General features: G+C 48.3%; 1 protein-coding gene across 12 annotated transcripts in view; it reads right to left on the bottom strand.

Moving 5' to 3' along the window:
* The window catches only part of TENM4 (teneurin transmembrane protein 4), a 719,612-nt gene that overhangs the window by 123,687 nt on the left and 574,160 nt on the right, over nt 1-21,765 (bottom strand). For all 12 annotated transcript variants that reach the window (XM_064576841.1, XM_064576836.1, XM_064576846.1 and 9 more), the window contains 3 exons: nt 21,455-21,556; nt 19,305-19,499; nt 12,350-12,550 (listed from right to left, as the gene is read on the bottom strand). In XM_064576841.1, the coding sequence (XP_064432911.1) occupies nt 12,350-12,550; nt 19,305-19,499; nt 21,455-21,556 (498 nt within the window). The remainder of the gene's footprint in view (nt 1-12,349; nt 12,551-19,304; nt 19,500-21,454; nt 21,557-21,765) is intronic.

The following is a 21,765-nucleotide window of genomic DNA, read 5'->3' as shown; positions in this document are numbered from 1 at the left end:
AAGCATATACATAAGGGAAAACACTGCCCCAGGCTCCTCTCATTAAATTTAATCCCCATATGAGCCTGGATGAAGCCTGGGACCTAGAGCAGCTACGTTTTAATTTGTCTGGACTTACTTGACAATCCTGTTCATTAAAATAGCTGGTAGGGAAAGCTGTGGCATTCCCCTAAAGGGACAGACTTACATCTATTCTTCTCATAAAATTTCTTCGACTTGGAAAGATGCTCAAAACTGCTACAAGTGGGGACTGGAAGGGGTCTCCACCCAAGGATCTGTGTGCTTTCCTGCTGAGCAAGGAGCAAATTCAGGGGAAACAGAGTCTGGGCCCCACGGGACCTCCTGGGAAGTCTTTTAATAAGTTTGTATTTAGCACTAAAAGGGATAATAGGGAAAACTGTTCTATTTTGCTCAGGGCCTGAGGTTCTTAGAATGCCCTTAAGAAATTTTCAGGGAGGGTTAAATAATTTTAGACGATTCCTGCTAGGATTTTCTGTTTTATTACTAGCTCATTGGAGTTAGGGCACAGCTTGGGGAATTTCTCTTAAATCCTGGTACACATTAAGTCCAAGGCACACTAGATACCATTTGAAGCGGAAACAAGGAGAAAATGTAGAACCCTTGTTGGTGGCACACAAATATTAACCCATGAAATCCTCACAACAGCCCTGCAGTGGTATTTTCATTCCTGCGTCGGAGTTGAGGGAAAAGCTTAAAGAGATTAAGTGACTTGCTCAAAGGTACTTAACCAGAGTGAAGGTGACTATGATTGATACAGCTCTTTGGTCTGTGACTTGTGTGACCAGGTTGAGGAGCTCAGCTGTAATCTGACATACTCCCATGATTGTTAGTTATGTATTAGATCATCCCCCCAGCTACAGTACAGGAGCTCTGAAATCAGTCTGAGTCTTCTTCCTCACCCTGACCCAACATTTACCGTATTAAGTACTTTCCCTTTTGTTTGTGTGTCTGTTTATCTGTCTGTTCATCCTCCATCTGTCTGTCTACCCATCCATCTGTCCAATCCACCCAACTATCTAATCATTTAACCAGCTATCCAGTTACCAGGCCATCTAACAGCCCATCTGTCTATCCACCCATCCATCTGTCTGTCCATCCGTCCGTCTGTCCATCCATCCATCCATCCATCCATCCATCCATCCATCCATCCATCCATCCACCATCCATCCATCCAGCTCTGTGGCTTGGACAAGTTACTTCATCCTTCTGTGCCTCAGCTTTCTCATCTGCAAAACAGGATTTGTACACTAACATCTCAGGTTCATCTGTGAGGCTTAAATGAACATCGTGTAATGTGCCTGGTATCATGCACATCTCTTACAGAGTAAACACTGTATGGCAACTACATCATGTTTATGTGCTGGAAAGAGCCAGGAGAAGGGAGGGTTTAACAATACTGGGGAAAGCAAGGGGATGATGTGAATAACTGAGGTGCCCTTTAGCAGCTGGGGAGAACCAGATCTGGAGCATAATCTGGGGACAGCACTTTGCAGGCACCTAATCTTCTGGAGAGAGGTATGTAGGCTGAGACACGTTTAAGGGACAGGCCAGGAAAATGGGAAAGCACTTCACCAATGGCTTCAATGTTCTCAGTGAGGTAGCAATCTCTGCTGGTGGATAGATGTGGACATTTAAAGAGCCCCTTGGGGAATGAGAGCAAGAACGCACAAAGTACAAGAAGACTTGCAGCTGGAAGGGCCCAGGAGAGGCTAAAGACCATGAACATGAGGTGATTTGGCTTCCAATGCTCGAAGTGGGCTGTAAGCTGAGAGATGGTGAGTGGCTGGGACGGTCATGGGTTTTGCAAGGTGGACGTGGAGAGAGGCACAGAGACAAGGGAAGCTATGGGTGATGAAGGAGAAGAACTGGAGGTGAAGGACCATGGAACCAGGGGAGAGCGATGGAGAAAGAGGGAGCTGGCTCTGGGCAGGAAGTGGCCTGCCTCTGGGCATGGGATCCCCCTCAGATGGATTTAGGGGTAAGAGAGAAAACAAGGAGAAAAACTTAGAGGAGTGGTTTTTGTGATGAGATCGTGAGAGGACACTTTAGAGATGCTCTAGTCATTCTGCAGACAGGAAAATAAGGGTCGAGAGAGAAGAAGTGCCTGTCCTTTGCCCCATAGGACATGTATGTCAGTATTTGAGCAAGAACTTGATGACTGCCTTAGGAATGGTCATGGAAGGGGCCAGCTAGACAGATGGCTGAAGCAGGGGCCATCCCACACTCTGTGGCCCCTCCTCTGTGCCTCTCTACAAGCTGTTTCCATGGTCTGGGTTCCCCTTTTACCTCAATCTTCCCACGTTCAACTGTACATTGGCTTTGAGTTCTGGCTCCTCCTTTCTGAAGCCTCCTTCTAGTGCCCCAGTCGGAAAGTTTCACCTCCTGCCTTCTCAAAGCACTTGATGCGAACCTTTATCAGGGTAAATAGTCTCCCCGTGTTGCCTCCCCAGCCCTGCCATCGCCAGCCTGAACTCTACATTCCCTGGTGAGTCTTACACAGGAAATGTATCTTCTGACTACATCCATGTAACTATTCAAGGTTCTACCATTTTGCACAGAACAGAGGCTTGAATTCACAGACGCTGCTGTAAGAGCTTGGTCTGCTACTTCCCAGCTACACAGCACACCTCTGAGCCTTAGCTTTGTCCTTTATACAATGGCGATAAGGATTCCTATCTGCCAGAACCCTAAACTTGATTTGAAAATATACTGCGCACCTACTATGTGCCAGCTACTCCTAGAGGCTAGGGTTTCAGAAATGACATTAAATTATTCCCATCCTCAAGGAACTCAAGTCTACCCACATGTGTAAAGGAGCACCAAGCTGTAACCAGGCCCAGCACACAGTAGGATACTTATAAGTTACCTTCCTCTCCCATGGATAGATATTCCTATATCTCTATATCAGTATAGGTTTCAACATAGCACCCTCCTCCCTCCTTCTCTCACTAAATTGGGTGGATGGTTTTTAGTCTCAGTGCAGGTTTCAGGAAGAAGCCAGAAGGAGAGGAAGGTACAGGAAGGGAGCCTTCAACTTCCTTATGGTAATTGGTTTCCTTTTCACACTGAGGCCAAACCCAAGCCACTCTTGGGTGCTTTCCAACTTCCATCCCTCTACCAGAGGGTCAGCGCTGCTCCCAGCCCCACTCTGTCCCACAGATCCAGTTGGCAGAAAGCTAATGAGCCTTGGAAACCACACGGCCTTTCACCTCACTCGAGGAGCTTGGAGTGCTTTCAAACCAAGCAGAAAAGTGGATTCCAGGATGTTGGTGCATAGCAGTCTCCACACTTACTCCCCTAGGACCAGAATTTCGAGCTTTAGGAAGCACCTATCACAGGAAGCAGTAAGCCACTGCTATTCATCTTAATTGGAGGCTATCTGGCTTCCTGATTAGAGGAGTTCAAACTTAGCTTGGAGGAGGCCTCCCAATAGGGTCTGACTTTGCAGAAGGATAACAACAGAGGAAAGGGCTGGTGAGCACAGAAGCCACACAACATGCCCAGCATGTGGATTTCTGGCCAGGGCTGGAACACTACCCAAACCTCACTGAAAGGGCCCAAATGGGTGAGCTGAAGAGATAGCGATGTTCAGCCCTCTTCCCAAAGACTCTGATATCCTTCTGTGAAAGGCCCATCTCTCCACCCAGTCATGTGCTCACCTATCTAAACTGGCTCCTGGACACTTCCACCTAGATGTCTCCCCAGCACCTCCAACTACATGCCAATATTAGAGTAAGCTTTCCAAAACTGAACCTCACCATATCACACCTCTGCCTAAAATTTTTCAGTGGTTCCCACTGACAGATCAAACCTAAATTCTTTCAAGGCCATATGTGACTAAATGCCTACTAACTTCCCTCACCTCTTCTCCTTCTCTCTAGTGCCACAAATATCCTAAGCAAAGCCACTCCAAACTACTGGTCTTTCCTGGAAAATGCCATGTTCTGTTGCATCTTTGTAACAGATTGTAAATCTTTGACTTCTACAATTGGCTGCTGCAAGGTGCTTGTCTCTTCTCTCTCTGCCAACTCAAACCCAACCTATATCACCCACCTTAAATCCTGCTTCCTCCGGGAAGCCCCCCTGATCACCCTGGCTGAAAGCAATCACTCTTTTCCTTGAGCCCCTGTAGTACCACCAGGTACCTCATGGTCAAGATCCAGTTTACGTGGCTCTTTGCAGTGGTATCCAATGAAGCAAAACCTTATGAACCTCATATTTCATTCATCAACAGTATCAGCATAAACCTTGGAAATGGCCAATGGCAGAGTTATGCCGGGGATAAACATGGGCTCTGAGCCCAGAGAAAGATGGATTTGAATCCTTGTTTTCCCAGAGTGTCTCTGGGCAAATCCCTCAAGCTCTCTGAACTCTGGATCCCTGGGAGCAACACCATCTCTGGTGTCAGAGGCTTATGGACTTGTTGCCTGAATGAATCATGAAGCACGTACATGAGGAGTTCTGTAAAATGTAAATAAAATTTCCATTCAAAGAACAGTTATTATTTTAAAATTACAAGTTATATACCAGCAGTTTGATTCAGGAAGACAACCGGAGATTGTGTATAAGTCATCAGCTTGGGCATCCAAACAGAAACCCGATTCTGAAGCCCAATTTCGGGAGGGCTTCTATTTACATACTGAAGAGCTCCAATCTGATCAAAAATGTTCTAGGGCTGTCAGAGGAAATTCTCCCAAATTACAAAGCTGCCAGCTCCCGGTTTATCAACCTTTAACTCTGGCACTATTTAGTACTACGCCTGTTTGGGCCCAGTTTCCCAGTCTTCGATTAAATGTTAGGAGCGGATCATCTCATTGTGTCTCAACCTGCACGCTACATCCCAGACAACTGGTAGGCTCTTCTCTGTCTCCCTCCAACACCTCCTCTTCTTTCTCTGCCTCAGTGTCAATCTCTTTGGTATTTATTATTCTGAACTTTGATTTCGGGCTATCACTTGCCATTGGGAAGGGGTAGAGGAAATGTCAAGTCTCAATGGATATTATTCCTCGGCTGAAATTCTAACCTTGGGTTTCTTCTCCCGTAACATACCTGTACAGAAATAGCCTGGCTTGATCATTTCCTTTTGATGTTTAATTGGATGTCAGTGCTGTGCTTTCTGGGCTGAGAAGCTAATGCTTCTCAGAGAGGGAACAATTCTGGCTACACACATGAGACTTGTAGCAGGGAGAATGCTCCACGCTGAATTTAATTTTCTCTCCCATCCATGAACGTAAGACAATTTCTCTGGCATTAAAGTATCTCACTCAGTCTTTCTGTCATTAATAAGAATTAAATTCTGTTCCCTCAAATTTAAATGTAATTATATTTGCCTCGTAAATAAAATTGAATTACCATTTTTTAAATTTAGCACTAATGCAAATGCTATGTTTAGAGCTTTAATTTTTTTTAACCTTGTTACTACTTTCAGCTTATTCTTATTTTTTTTAAACATCGGGCTTATTTTGTTGTCAATTGTGACTTAATTTGATAACAGACATTTTCCGCTCCCTATTTATCCAGTCATATTTGTTATTAACTATGCTTTAGGATTTGCATTTCTTTTTGGAAGGGGAGGAGAGGAATAGAGAGGAAATCAGCAGCTCAGAGAATCTGGGTTTGAATTTTGAAGGTCCCCCCTCAGCGAAGGTGGAACCTAGTCCAGGTTAGGCTGAGAGAGCTAAAGAAGGTGCCCTGACATGCAGTCTCACAGGGAAATCTTCAGTGCGCATTGAACAATTTTTTAATCCAAGATTTTCAGCCAGGCATTCAGTGGACACCATGGCTTGGACCCTGCCTACCTTTCTGGTCTTCCTTCTTCTACCCACCCCCACGGCTGCTACTCTCCAATCAGAGGCAGGATTTTCCAGATGATGCTCCTGCACACCTGGGTACTTTGCACATGCTGTTCCCTCTGCCTGGACTCCCCCCACCGCCAGGCGCCCTCTAACGGTCCGGCTTACAAGTCTCCTCCCTGGGGAAGACTGTCTCAGCTTCCGCTCTCACCTTTCTTCCAGCTGAGCTCACTGCTCCTGCCCTTGTGCTCCCAAACCCCACATACACACATCAGTCAGAGCTCTTATCACGCCACCTAACTAGGTGTCGCCTCCTGAGTGGGCTGAAGCTCTCTGATCCTTGGTGCCTAGAATAGCACCCAGTGCGCAGGGAGTTCCAGGAAGGGTGTACACATTAAGTCCAAGGCACACTAGATACCATTTGAAGCAGAAACAAGGAGAATGAGGTGGATGTCTGTTACTGTCAGGGGCAGGGGCAGGTCTGGAGCTGTTCTGGGATGCTCTCTCTGTGAGGCTGTGCCCCTCTCTGGAATCGAGCTCAGAAAGCTCGTTATCTGGCAGGAAGCTGATGCTAATGCTGTTTGGCCCTTGTGCTGTTGTTTGGGGATAAATATGTCAGCACATTAATAACTTCATCTAGACTCGATGACCAGGGATGGGCTGGGGGGAGTGGGTGGCAGAGGGTCAGAAACCACAAGGAAGCTGAGTCGCTGAGAGAGAAAGCAAGTTGTTCAAGGTTACACAGACTTAAGTCCAGGTCTGGATCCAAACCTTCACTGTATAAATTGTTCTCAGACTTAAATTTGCAAGAGTCTAAGGACTGTTTGGCTAATTTAAATTTAATCACGCATTCTAAAAATATATACTTTATTTATTGAGTGCTTATTGAATGCCAGCACCATGCTAGGCATTTTATACATATGTATTAAAGCTAATTTGAAAAACAACCCTGCAAAGCAGGTATCATTAGCCATATTCTTTGGATAAGATCAGTCTTAAAAATCTAGCTTGGTCCCAGTCCAAATCCCATGCGGTTCTTTCCGACTGCACATGCTACCTCCGAACCCATCCTCTAAATCTCCACCTGTTATTCCATGAAACTCAACTGCAATGAAATGATAAGAATCATAAACCACCAGCATGGGCATTTTCCAGGCAGAATCTCTGTCACGTACTGCTTCTGCGAGCCAGCAAACCCAAAGGAACGAAATGTTGCAAGAGGACCCTTACACACAGAAGTCATTTATGGAAGACAAGACTGGAGTGAGCTCATGGAGCAGTGGAAATGAGGAGTGAATTTATGAGGCTGAGGACCGAGGCTACTGGGCGGGGGTGGACGGGGAGGAAGACCTGAAGGAGAGCCAGCAGAGGGGCAAACGTTGGGTCTAAGGGACCACATGTGAAATGGTGTCCTGGAAAACATCAATGAGACTGAAATCTTCTTAAGGAGTCATTAGGCTCTGAAAGAAAGGTAAACTTTTCTACCTGTAAGGACCATCGTGTAGAGGTTAAATTCCTTCCCTTTTCTAAGGCAGCCAAGAGAATGAAAATCCAACTTGGGGTTGGTAGGGACAGTCACTTGGCTCAGCAGCGCTGCTGGGCTCACCCACTTTATGCATAAGCAGATGAGGCATCCAGCCCACCACGGCTGCTCCCCAGGGAAGACTTGAAGGAGGTGAAATGATGCCAGCTCTCATCCCGGAGGGGTTCTGGCTGGCTGGCAAGGCACACGAAACTAACATGAGCTAGGTCTGGAAACTGACAGAGAAGGAGCCCAGGGATTTTGGTTTTAGCTCTGCAGGGCGTGCGCCCCTGCGTGCGTGTGAGCATGTCCATGCGTGCGTGCATGCGTGTGTGTGTGTGTGTGTGCAAGGATGTGGGGGTACACAGGGGTGGGGAGGAGGGGCCTTAGAGAACAGATTAGACTGGTAGTGTGCTGGGCAGAGCCTTCCTGGGCAGAGCCTCTAGCTTCTTCTTTGATGTGTCACTGGGTAAGTCATTGTATTGAGTAATCACTGAGAACCTAACCCGTATTAGGCCCTGCCCTAGGGATACTGGTAGACCCTGACCACACAGAGTTCACAGCTTGGCAAGAGAGAGGCAAGATTACAACATATTGCTCATATACCACAGAGCTTGGGAGAGGCCTTGGAGCCATATCTGGTTTGAATTGTACTCTGCCACTTACCGATGGGGGGATGCCGGCAAGGAATTTCCCTTTTCTGAGCTTCAGCTTCCTTATCCAGAAAATGGAACTAGTAATACTTTCTTTACAGTTTTCATATGAACCTTAACTAAGATAATGGTTGTAATGCACTTAGTTCAGTAGTTGGCACATGGTAAGCACTAAGAAATGGGTGGCTCTTTAAGTAACACTCTATCCTTGTAAGGAAACCTCTTTGGATGGAAAGGGGGCTTGAGGCAAGAGCTGAGGACTTGGAAACGGAGCTCCTAGATTTAATTCACACTCTGCCACCGCTTAGCTGAGTTACTTTGGACAAGTCATTTCCTTTCTCCAGCTCTTTACTATCGGTAACACTAGCAATCACCACCACCATCACCACTACTATCATCCCCCCAAGACTGGAAAAGCCAAGTCCCACTGGGTCCAGAGTTGAGGACACCGGTGTGGGGGGGGTGGGACATATAACCCACGCTCTTCCAGGCCATAGGCATTTGTCCCAACAGTTATCTTACACTGTTTGTCACGAAGGAATATTCCATGAAGGAGGCTAGATTTCAGGAGGAATCTCTGAGCTGAGATTGGAAGCCAAGCTGCTGAGAAGGTGGGGGTCTGAGTAAGTCCTTACATAAAATCTGACTTCACTGTTTCCACAAGCGTAACCACAGTGCTGAGGAACTCGTCAGCTCACATTTCATGACAGGTTGGTCGCTGAGTGCAGGGCACGTTGGTTTCAGCTGCTTTCACTAAATCCTGCTCCCCGGGCCAAACAGCGACACATCTCTTCATCTCGGAAGAGGTGGTCCTCCTTCCTAGAAGGGCCCAATGGTGATTTCTGCCAACCCCACAAGCCACAGTCGGTGCCGACGGGGTGAGCTGCTCGCCTGTAGCTCCTGACGGGAAGGCTCTGGGCAGTGTCTGTGCCAGGCCTGCCAGGCCAGGAGCCAATAACACGCACACTACGCCGGGAGCTGCCTCTCACCGGGGGTCCCAGTCATGCCAGACGTGGTGTCAACCACTTTACCTCCATCTTCTCACTGAATCCTTACCACAATCCCATAGGTGATTTTACCATGAAGGAAACTGAGGTGGCAGGGGTCGGGGGGAGGTTAAGCAACTTGCCGAAGCCATTCTACTAGCAGGGAGTAGATTTTCTGAGGCAAAGTCCAGTGCCTGTCCCACCACCTTGTAGTTAGCCCCCGGACATAGAGACAGCCCCCCAGCTTCAGGGGCATCCAGTCAGTAAGGCAGTTCTTGCTCACCTTTGTGGCAAAAACTCGATAGCTTTCAAACAGCTCCCACTGGCTGAAGTGCCCTCGGAAGGGCGGTAGGAGCGAGACGCGAAGCGCTCACTCTAGCCAGGCACTATTCGATGCACGTACATACGTTCTAGAATTTGACGGTCACATGAGCTTTGAGGGAGACATCATTATCTCCAGTTTTCAGATCAGGAAACTGAAGTTGAGAGAAGTCAGTACCTTGCCAAGGTCACACAGTTAGCACGTGGCAGTGGCGGGACCGAGGCCAGCAGGTACCGTTGATACAGGGTGGGTGGCGAGAGAGAACCACCTTCCAAGTGCCTTCACTCACCTTCAGCCTGGCTTCTGGGGGGAAGCGACAGCTGAGGAGAAACAGTGGCCCGTGGAGAGGCGACACGGAGTGCTGGGCTGCAGGTGAGGCCCGGGGCCCCAGGCTGAACGTTGGCCGCCAGCCTCCTCAGGCCCTGGTGTGCCTTAGGCAAGGCTGGCAACCCCCTGAGCCTCGAGGTGATGTCCTACCTGGTCCCCCTGCCCACGGGGCTGTCACTGTGGGGGTGCGCGTGCGTGTGTGAAGTATCTCTGTAGGCTGGGAAGCACTCGACAAACACAAATTGCTTTTACTATTGCCAGGGGAGACAGTAATTTCGAAGCCATCTTTGAAATTCCTGGCCGGGTTGGCAGTCATGACACTGTTTTTGTCAGCTGTAGGTTGGAGCTTTAAGAACTATAATCCACATTTCTGAAAAGGCATATTTCATCTTGCCTCTATCAAATGTCTTCATTAATATCAAGGGCTCTCATCAGTGGCTGTTTTAATCATAATCATAACAGCAGCTAACATTTACTGAGCCCCTATCACAAGCTGAGTAGCATGCTAAGTGCTTCTTTAATATCATCTTAAATAATTCACCACATGATAATTTTCCAAATAATAACCCCAGAGGGTAGGGACTGTCACCACCTCCATTTTACAGCTCAGAGAGGGGAAGGAACTTGCCCAGAGTTATAACTAGGACCAGCGTTTGAACCAAGGTTTGTTGGGCTCAGGGACGCTTCTCATCACTTGGAACGCCTCTGCCTTCACACACGAGGCCACACACACGTTTGACACCAGTTATGGGGAGTGGTGTACGAGGAAGGGAGGATGATGAGCTCTCACAGTTCTATTCAAAGTCCCTTCCAATGGGTCTGCCATGTCCTTTTACAGGACCAATGAAAGAATGCTTAGTGATCTCACCCAAAGTTATACCTGCCTCCGTGAAAGGCTGTACAGTTTCATCGGGGATTAACAAGGCACAAACAGTTATATACCTATCATAAATTAGCTTTGTGGCCACATAACAAACAATACAACCCAGTGTGGCTTCACGAGGACCATTTATTATATTGCTATAAACGGAGCTATATAAAAAGAATTATTCTTAAGATCCTGCGCGTCTGTGTTTGCAATCATGTCTTAATGCGAGCTTTGCAAACAAGGATACAAGTCCAATTTAGACTGCCTGTTGCACACCAATTCTCCATTTAATGGGGCAAGGTAGTTCAGAGTATTCCAAAGGCACAGATGCTGCATGGATCTCATTTTTGCCAAAGGCCTCAGCCATCTTTCCTGATCACAAAAAGGACTGTTAATATGCAACATAATGAGTTCATTTGAGCTGCACTTCGTTTACAGTGTGGCGTGGTAAAGAAAGTGATTTAAGTAAAAAAAACCCAAAAAACCATAGTGGGGGATGCTGCCACGTTTTAGCTGTGTGTCCTTGGGTGGGATTACTTAAAAATTTCCTGTGCCTTAGCTTCTTTATCATTATTTCTCTTCATTTGTTTGTTTGCTGTCTCCCTCAGTGGAAGCTCAACAAAGATTGGGACTTTCTTATCTCTTTGTTATCTCTGATTAGAAGAGTGTCTAGTACATAGTAGGTATTCAAAAGTATTCATTGATTAAAGTATTATGTAAATCAGTGAAACAGGGGTGATGATACCTTTCCCACAGAGCTTTCATGTGGATTTAAACGGTGGACTCTGTTGAAATGAGATCTGAGAAGTGAACACACCTACCATATCCCAGTACTGTGCTAGGTGATTTACACATGTTCTCATTCAAGCCCTCGTCTGGAGAGGGTCTACAAATCATAAAGCACTTAAGAACAGAAGGGTGCTAATGTAATGATCCTTTGAATGTTATCTATATAAACCCTCTATATATGAACTGAACACTACAGTGAAGAACACATTCAATCATGTGTTCTTTCATGTGTTTATTATCCATTCGTCAGTATTTATCAAGCAGCTGCTGTGGGCCAGGCCTGTGTTGAGTCCTGGGCATGGAGGGTGAACAGACACGTTTGCTATCTTCATGGAACTTACTGGCTAGCAGAGAATCTGGCCAGAATGTCTGGTGGGGATCAGGTCACAGAGAACCCTAAATAATACACTGAGTTCAGACTTTATTCTGATGAACGAGTGAAACCAAAGAGTTTGACAGCTGGGACCTGATTCCCCCACGTTTTTTTAGAGAGGTAGGGGGAGGAAGGGTGGGGCAGAGGGAGCAAGAGAATCCCAAGCAGCCCAAGCAGGCTCCCTGCTGAGTGTGGAACCCGACCTGGGGCTCGATCTCACAACACGGGGATCACGACCTGAGCTGAAATCAACAGTCAGACGCTTAACCGACTGAGCCACCCAGGTACCCCTGGACCCGAGTCCTTTAAAGCCTCATCCCTGCAGGTCTTACCTAGGCGCACTGTTCCCTATGGACTTGCCTCTAGGGATGACCACCGTAACATGGGAGATGAGATTTCAATCTACTATTCTAATTCACATGGTTATAGGACAATGTTTTCACTCTCAAGGCACCACTATGGAAGAAATGATGTGAAGATTAATTTCTGAATCTTCTGCTGATCTGAAAGTACAGGTGCTGAAGGATGGTGTTCAGGGGAAGAGGAAAAGTAACACCTCCCCCCCCCCCCCCCCCCCCCCCCCCCCGCTAAATGACCAGGAACAGGGTCAGATCACTGACGGGGAATGAATGGCGCGCATGTAATGGTGGGAAGCTCCTCCCTCCTGCCACGCGGTGCCCTTCTCCCCACACTTACCGATAGAACAGTCATGTCCTGTCCAGCCTGGGTCACAGCTGCAAAGGCCGGTGTCTGGGAGGAAGGTTCCGTGGCCCGAACACTGGTCCAAGCACGTGGCCCTGGGCATCTCGCAGTTGGCGCCTCCCCATCCCACGGAGCAGTGGCACTCGCCTCTCACACACACCCCCCGGCCTGAACACGTGGGGTCCATGCAGTCCACTGTGACACGGAGCAGAGAAAACAGAGAGAACACAGGTGAGCATCTGACCAGTGAAGTGGTGAAGTACTACACTTCGTCGTGGAGGGGCTTCACCCTGGTAAGAGGACACAGACATCCTGTGGAGAGGCCACTGAATAGAGTAAAGAGGAAGAACTTGGATGAACAGTAGACCTGGGTTCCTGGCTTGATAGGAGGCTGACTGCTTACCTAGGGGAGGTTCCCTTGCCTATAAAATGTGGATACAAATTCCTACTTCTTGGTTTGTAAGGCAGAGTAGGAAATGCATATCAAGGGGCACCTGGCTGGCTCAGTTGGTAAAGCATGTGACTCTTGATCTCATGGTTATGAGTTCAAGCCCCATGTTGGGTGTGGAGCCTACTTAAAAAAATAAAGAAATATATATCAAGTGTTAGCATGGTACCCAGTGCCTGCGGCACCTGTAATAACTACACCAGTTAGCAGACAAGACTTCATTTTGTCCCCTTCTGTGTATCCAGCTCCTAGAAAGGTGCTCAGCACAGAGGAGGTGCTCAAGAAATCTTTGTCGAATAAACTATTATTGTTTACCACTTCACAATACAGTCTTACCATGAAGGTGGGACTAAAAGAGATTCCTTAATTGAAAAGAGAATTTATTTTGCATTTAAATTCCATCAGATGTTATCATCTTCCCAAAGTTCTTGTGACTGACACAAACTTTCAAACCTCACTTTCCAGAGGGCAAACATTTCAATGACTATTCAAAATTACATGCACTGCCATGAGAGACTCTGGACTCCAGGAAACAAACTGAGGGTTGCAGAAGAGAGGGGGTAGGGGGGATGGGGTGGCCGAGCGATGGCCATTGAGGAGGGCACGTGACGTGATTAGTACTACTATATGTTGGTGAATTGAACTTAATAAAAAACAACAACAACAGGGGCGCCTGGGTGGCTCAGTTGGTTAAGCGACTGCCTTCGGCTCAGGTCATGATCCTGGAGTCCCGGGATCGAGTCCCGCATCGGGCTCCCTGCTCAGTGGGGAGTCTGCTTCTCCCTCTGACCCTCCTCCCTCTCATGCTCTCTGTCTCTCATTCTCTCTCTCTCAAATAAATAAATAAAATCTTAAACAAAACAAAACAAAAAAAACAACAACAAAAACCCCCACAAAATTATATCCACAGGCTTTGCACAGCTTCTCCTCACATAGGGGGTGAACTGTATAGCTGTGGCTCATGGCCAAGCAACCCCTGTAGGGCTCCTAGAGCCCAAGGTCAAGGTGGTCTCAAGAGACCAACCCAGAAAGAGAGAAAGGAGAATAACATGTGGGTTACCTGCTCTGTGCCTGCACCATAGGATGCGCTTTACATATATCCTCAGAATCAGGTTCTTCCATAACCCCGTGAAGTACAGATGAGGAAATTAAGGCTCAGAGAGGCAAATAATTTATGCTGGATCATACAGTTAACCCTGCCAGAGAGGAATCTGAAGGCCTATCGGATTCTGAAGCCAATATGTGTTACTGGGGTTGATTTCCCTAAATCAAAGCTTTAGGTACGGGGCTGCACAAAATTAACAGAGACCTCTAATCTTCCATAAAGCCCTGCACAGAAAAAGCAGAAGGAGAGTATTGAGGGCCACCTTATCACATGGCTCCAGTTCACATGGAAAGTGCAAAAGGCAGCAGAGAGAAGACAGAGTTGGCAAAGGCCGGTCCAACTCTACCAAAAAGTTGTGAGATCTTTCATTTTAGGAAGGCAGAGGATTCCCATTCCTCTTGCAATTGTAAGGGAGGATGGTGTCCTGGTAGGGCCGCCATGTGCAGCAGCTGGAAAAAGGGTTGACGGTGCCGTAGCGAGTGTGGTCAGCTTCCTCCAGGAAGCCCTCCAGAGGAAGCCCTGTCCTCCACAGGAAGGAACTTGGCAACCGATCTCGGAGGTCCTAGGTTCAAGGGTCACGGGACAAAGGCACTGGTTCTAGGACTACTGTCAAGTCACATACCTCCTCTGAACTTCCCGTGTCAAAATTATCTAACAGTTGCTAATGAGGACACTGAGGATTTGGAAGGACCCTGTGAGCGATACACTGTTGCCAAGAAGTTACTTTTCCATCCTATCAGGACCTTCAGTGGCATGACTTGGGTAACCTGGAGAGAGGCGCTTTTACTTTATAATTCAGGCATGATTTTACTTCATTGATTAATTAAATTTTATAACCCCACATATTTGACTTTTGCAGAAAAGATGGGGAAACCTGGCCTTGGTACGTTAAAGTCACAGACACAAATGGACAGAAACTGTACGAACGGCCACATACTGGGAACACAGTGTCTGTCTGAGGGCCAGCTTATCAAGATAGCTCTTTTACTTTTTTTTTTTTTTAAGATTTTATTTATTTGACAGAGAGAGACAAAGCGAGAGAGGGAACACAAGCAGCGGGAGTGGGAGAGGGAGAAGCAGGCTTCCTGCAGAGCAGGGAGCCCGATGCGGGGCTCGATCCCAGGACCCTGGGATCATGACCCGAGCCGAAGGCAGGCGCTTAACGACTGAGCCACCCAGGCGCCCCAGCTCTTTTACTTTTTAGGTCTTGAAAAGGAGTTCAATTTAATAACCTAAATGAGACATCAGAAGGTCAGAAGTCAGGAGCAATCATTTGCTAAAAACAGAATCTTGGGAACAACAATAGCAACAACAATAATAATAACAACTAGTACTGATGTAGTCCCTCTTCTGGGCCATATTTTGCTATTCAACCATTTACCTCCACAGTCTCATTTAACTCTAGTGACAATTCTTTGAGGTAGATACCATTACTATCCCCATTTCACAGATGAGGAAATGAAAGCATAGAGAGGTTAAATAACTTGCCCAAGATCACATAGTGGTAAGTGGAGGAATTTAAATTTGAATCACTCTTTCCTGGTACACATCTCTTGCTATTTCTTCTGTAATCTTACTGGTTCAAAAATACACACATACATATATACAGACCTAAATGGTTAAAAAATAGAAATAAAAGCAAAACAAACCAAGAAAAGAAATAGAACAAAGTGGAGAATTAATAAAGCCAAATGAAGGCAAAGAATCTTCTCTCGCAGTCTCTGGACACCACTTCATGATGGTTAAAGCATGACCCATTGGAGTTCCTGGTAATTAAAAATAATAAAAATAATAAGTGATATATTTTCATGACAAGCCTCACATCTCAGAAACTCAGAAGGATTATTCTGGCCCATTAGGCTACTATGATAATTCCCTAGATCCAGAGAGCTTTCCAATTTGACAGGAAACGACTCAGCAATTCTTGTCCTGAGGCCCATAAAGGTATTTCCCATTCTGGGAGCGCCTGGGCCCAGGCTTCGGGGTTGATGCTATCTCTGAGGCGCCCTTGAGGTGGAATCTATAAATCTGCAAGTGAGCAAGCCGAGAGGGTGCCAAGTTTAGCAAGAGGCCCTTGGCGTCACAGTCCTGCTCCTCAGACACAATAAGTCTGAGAGGGACCCAGGAACCAGCAAAGCGAATCCCACACTCTCAGAAGATGGTCCAGGCAGGGAACGAAGACCAGAAGGCACTGACGACAGGACTGCACCTCAAGAGAAGGCCACTCGGCTAAAGTGGCCGAGCAGCGTCCCTGCAGGGAGGACGCTGTCCCTGCTGACCCGATACCTACGGCCATTATCTACGCCACCGTGACACTCTGCTGGAGACATCCTCTGTAGACTCAGGATCTGCTCTCGCTTTCTGGGGCCTCTGGGGTGATGGGAACCCTAGGATGGGATGAAAGTTGTCTTCCTTCTATCACACCAAGATGGTTTCACAAATGACATGTTTCCCTGGGAGCTGTGGGTCACACGGGGAGACCCAGCCAGCCCGTGGTGGGGGAGCTCTATGCTGAAGGAGTAGGGGAGAGGTTGGCAGGGAAGTGGGCCGAACTCTGGGTAGAAGACAGTCTAACTTAGTTTCTGCTTAGACGAGGGGCCAAACAGTTACCTGTTTTTTCCTCTGCAGAGCCTGACATTCAAGTCAAAATTTCTGGCAGAAGCTTAGCCCATTAACAAAATGAGGAGGCCTGCACGGCCAAGCTGCAAACACAACTCTTTCCCCAAAATGTGCCCTGCTTCAGTGACCACACAAGCTATTAGATGCTCTTCAGGACCAAAACACAGTGTCACTTTGCACTGCAAAAGGCCTAAGGTGTTCTCTTCTGACCCCCCCCCCCCCCAAGCGTCCTGTTGGCACGGTTTGGGCTTTAAAAAATACGGGGCCATAAACTTCAGAAGAAGAAGAGAGAGACAGGGAAAAAATAAGCTTGTTAGTTGATGTTTTATAAATACGGTGAAACCCGTCAGAAGAGAGCTGAGGGAGGAGGAGGAGAGAGAGGAGTGGGGCGGGGTGGTGAGAAAGGCCCCAAGAAACCCGCATTATAAACACAAGGACTGTGCAGTGACGCTTCACCAGGGAAACAGAAATAATAAAAGGAATCAGTACCACATGGCCCTCCTCAGAAAAGAAAGGAGTCAAAACACTTCTTTCAAATAGATAACGTAAATCAAAGAGCTAAACAACTTTATTTTTCTCCCCTTTGTAAGTAAGCCTGCCCGCTGGGGCACTGTCCAGAACCAGCTGAGCTGGGGAAGGGACAGCGGGCCCTCCCTGGCCCACAGGACATGCTGGACTTCAGGGTGGGAGGACCCCAGTGTTTCAAGAGGAATCTCCTCTTTGCTTTTCTTTTCTTCTCTGGGTCTTCACCTCAAGTGACTAAAATGCAAAGGGAAAGCAGATGAAGGTCACCATTGTCGGGATGAGAAAGCGAAGTTCCTTTGTTCCAGAGGCTGGCACTCCTCCTTTCTCAGACAGCCCAAAGTAATCCCCATCAAAGTTAATAGGTCTGAATCAGGACCTCCAGGCACACTTGGGGTTTACAGGCAGGCTGTCTCAGAGAGGCGCTGCTTTTCAGACACTAATCCTTTCCTGTTCCCCACTCTTCGAAAGTGGGCCCATTATATTGGCTCTTTTTTTTTTTTTAAAGATTTTATTTATTTATTTGACCGAGAGAGACACAGCGAGAGAGGGAACACAAGCAGGGGGAGTGGGAGAGGGAGAAGCAGGCTTCCCGCGGAGCAGGGAGCCCGATGTGGGGCTCGATCCCAGGACCCTGAGACCCTACCCAAGCCGAAGGCAGATGCTTAACGACTGAGCCACCCAGGCGCCCCTTGGCTCTCTTTTTTTTCCCCTTTTTCTTTCTTTCTTTCTTTCTTTCTTTCTTTCTTTCTTTCTTTCTTTCTTTCTTTCTTTCTTTCTTTCTTTCTCTCTCTCTCTCTCTCTCTCTCTCTCTCTCTCTCTCTTTCTTTCTTTCTTTCTTTCTTTCTTTTTTTTTTTAAAGAGAAATGATACCCTGAGAGGGGCCTATGTGTTAAATCCCAAATGGTTAGGAGGTTAGCTCTCCTCTGGAGCCTCTTGCATCCGCCACGAAGATGCCAGTGCCCTATATGGTGGGCAGTGGGAGGGAAGCCCATTAGCAGCGTCCTCCCATTTCTAAAGGCCTTGGATAAAGTGACTGGGGTGAAACAGGAAATGTGCTCCAACCGTCCCCAGATTAATACTAATAATATAAGACCTAACATTTATGGGGCATTTATTATGTGTCAGACACTGCTTTACATGGGTCATTTAATTCAATCCTTATGATGGCCCTCTGAGGAAGGAAATCCCATTTTATTTTTATTTTTTTTTAGATTTTATTTATTTATTTGAGAGAGAGAGAATGAGAGAGAGAAAGCACATGAGAGGGTGGAGGGTCAGAGGGAGAAGCAGACTCCCCGCCGAGCAGGGAGCCCGATGAGGGACTCGATCCAGGGACTCCAGGATCATGACCTGAGCCGAAGGCAGTCGCCCAACCAACTGAGCCACCCCGGCGTCCCGGAAATCCCATTTTATTGATGAGGGAAGCGAGGCTAGTTAGTGGCACAACCGGGACTCAAACCTACATCTGATCCCAGAGCAGGCGCTCTTAAAAGCCACTTGTATATATATTGCTTGTGAAGAAGACCCTTCTCGTCTACAAATCCCATGCAGGCAAGAAGAAAGAGGGCCCTGAAGTCAGAAGACCTGGGGTGGGTCCCAGCCCTGCTGCTGGCTAGCCCCATGGCCGCGGGCCCGCAGCTGCCCTTCCTCAGGCCACAGAAATGCCCACATAGCTCACCAGATGAGACTGCCTAGGGAAGAGAGGCGCACTGTTAAAGTGGAAGCTCACTTGCTAGCCTCCACTACGCACAGTTTACTTTAGGAAGGAAAGAGACACACTCACAAGCACCGATGAGCTACACACACATACCTCTGCTAACAGAGGGCAGAGTCTGGAGGTCTGTAACAGACTCTCACTTAAGACATGGACAGAATATGAGCTTAAAGGGGAGGAGAAAGAACCTGGGCTCGGGGGCCAGAAACACGGGGCTCAACCCCAGTGCCGCCACCTGCAGCCGTGTGACCCTGGGCAGGTCATGTGACTCTCTGAGTCCCGGTTCCCCTAACTATGAAACAGAGGTAATTACCTCACCCTATCAGTTTTGAGGTTAAATGATCGAAGGCTTCCAGGACACAGCCTGCATACAGTGACACTTCTCTGCCCTTCACCAACTAGGGCTCCCGTTTGCCTGTCCTCTTGTGCTAAGTTAGTTATCGCTGCTGGCGGGTGCCCGGCTCGGGGCAGAGCTGCGCCCTGCACCCTGAAGCGTTCCGAGAGGAGGCGGGCCGCCCACCCCACTCCGAGGTCCTACCTTCCTCACAGCTCTCGCCCTTGTAGCCGGGGTTGCAGATGCAGGTGCCCATGATGCAGGTGCCGTGGCTGCTGCAGGCCACGTCGATGCACTGGCTGGTGGGCACGTCGCACTCGGCGCCCTTCCATCCGCTGTGGCACAGACACCGGCCCTTCACGTACTGGCCGTTTCCGCTACAGAGCACGGGGCAGGAGGCTGCAGAGACAGCATGGCAAGGCTGGCGTGAACCGATGCCTGGCGCGGCCCACCTGCCTTTGTCCCTTTCTCCCTTCGGCCTGCAGGCCGGACCAAGAGCCTCAAGTGCTTTGCCACAGTCCCCGAGTGTATCCATCTGTCTGCGTCTCTGGCTTTATTTCATTCTGGTTTAAACACATGTGTAACTGTAGGCTACGCTGTGCCGTGCAGGGCCTGGTGGAGTTAAGCGCCCACTGAACGCTGCTCTCCTCCATCCCCCTCGTACTGTGGGTGCAGCATGGTGGTGGGGCCAGGACCCTGACGCACAAAGCTTCCATCTGTTCCTTGGTCTTACTGGAAAAGACAGCGGCTGGGCCTCCTGCCTGCCCCAATCTCCCCTCCAGCACTCTCCTGACAGCATTCCATTTTGTTCCCTGTGCCCCATCTGCAGCACCACCTGCTGTCTCTCTAACCCAGCAAAGCTCAGCCTTTCTTGCCTTTTAGGCTCCACTCAAGCCCCACACACTAGTGACCCCATAAGAGAATAGCTCAGCCCAACTTGGCTCTTTAAAGTATTACCTTCCCATTCTGCCTCTTAGCATAAAGCGTTGCGTGATCATCCGTATGAAGGACATGATATAAAAATAAATTATATTGCACTGTGCAGTAAGTACCTACCAGCCTTACTGAGATACAATAAGGCTGTTTTATACGTGACTCTCAAGTTTAAGTGTGGTTGGGATGAGACAGTAATTCTTGTTAGAGGGAATGACTCATCTCTTCTCACTGCACCCCATTCCCCTGGCCCCCACCTGGTTTCTTTGCTTTTAGAGGCACTCAGCAGGTAATCACTGTGGTTCCTCGGGGCTGCAGCTCTGCAATCTCAAACGGAGTCTCTCCCACATTAGGAACAACAAGCTGAAGCCCCCAAACAGCATCATGTCACAGTATTTGCTGGGCACTCTGAAAAACCACCTCTGCCTCACACTGATGAACGACTATTCAAGCATCAGGTCTGGATTCCAATTCCAATTCCATCCAGGGAGCTTTCCTGGTCCTCATCGTGTCCAAGCTAAGACAGACGCTCCCTGAATTTAACCTTGGTGTAGCGTGTTTCACTTGCCCATGACTGCTTTGTCATCGTCTACTTACTTGTCTGTCCCCCTGACCAGACTGAGAGCTCCTGGGCTGGGCCTCGCTCAGTGCTCTAACCCCAGCACCTAGCACGGGAACAAGCCCCAAAGGGCACTAAGCAAACACTTGCTGAAGGATTGAAGAGGTGGGAAGACCAAAGGAAGGAGCCATTTCAGTTTCCCAAGAGGAGTGCCAGAGCCTCAGACTACAGAGCTCCTTTGGCCTTTGCCCTGTTGTCTCTTCCAAGGACAGAAAGGAAGGCCAAATGCACGGGGCACATCACGGGTAGCCTTTAAGCCATCTCAGTACTGGTCATCATTAGCACTGTTCATGCCCAGATATGAGGCAACATTAGGGTCCCGTGTGGCATAAAGCAGCCCCCCACCCAACCCCTCCCCTCAGTGGTCTCAACAGAGATCCCGGCACCATGGAGCAGTAATGCAGGCCTGGCCACAAGGCCAGAGAGACCACACTTGCGAAGTGACTGGCAAAGCCCCTTGGCACATGTCAATTATCCTTCAATAATCAAAAAACAAAATGGAACAACCTCCCCCCCGCAAAAAAAAAAAACCCCACCAAAGGCACTTGGCAAAGGCTGAGCAGTCCTCAAAATGGAAATCAACTTTTTAAGAGAACCACCACTGCCACTTCCCCTGCGCCTAGCACAGACATGAGGTTCACGCAGACCCTGCTCTCGGGGCTTCCGGACAACGGCCCTGGGGGGCCCTTCTCACGGGAGACAGCAGGTGGCCCGGGGCCCTGCGCTTGCTCTGAGAAGTGCAACGTGCACCACCCACGGGGCCGGGAGGAGTGGGGGTCGCCCGCAGACACACAGGTCTCACCTCTGCCACAGTCGGGGCCCAGGAAGCCCAGGAAGCAGTGGCAGGTCCCAGAGATGCAGTCCCCGTTGCCATAGCAGTTGCTGGGACAATTATCCACCGACTCTGGTGGGGAAGAGAGAAGGAGAGTTGAAAAGAGGCCTTCGTTACCCAACAGAAGGCCCAGGGATCCAACCTCAGGTTAGCCAGGGCCCACACATTCGAGGTCTTCCGGCCCAGTCACTGAAAGGAACCGACAAGAGTTAAAAATTATGCGTTATTTTTACTCTTAGTGCATCTCAATTGACACTAAAAGATGTGTTCTGGAAAATGTC

The sequence above is a fragment of the Mirounga angustirostris genome, unplaced genomic scaffold (assembly GCF_029215605.1).
Source record: "Mirounga angustirostris isolate CCGP_5_RB_7025 unplaced genomic scaffold, mMirAng1.0.hap1 SCAF_13, whole genome shotgun sequence".
Taxonomy (NCBI): domain Eukaryota; kingdom Metazoa; phylum Chordata; class Mammalia; order Carnivora; family Phocidae; genus Mirounga; species Mirounga angustirostris.
Note: the sequence above shows the minus strand (reverse complement) of the source record. Positions and strands in the feature narration are given on the sequence as shown.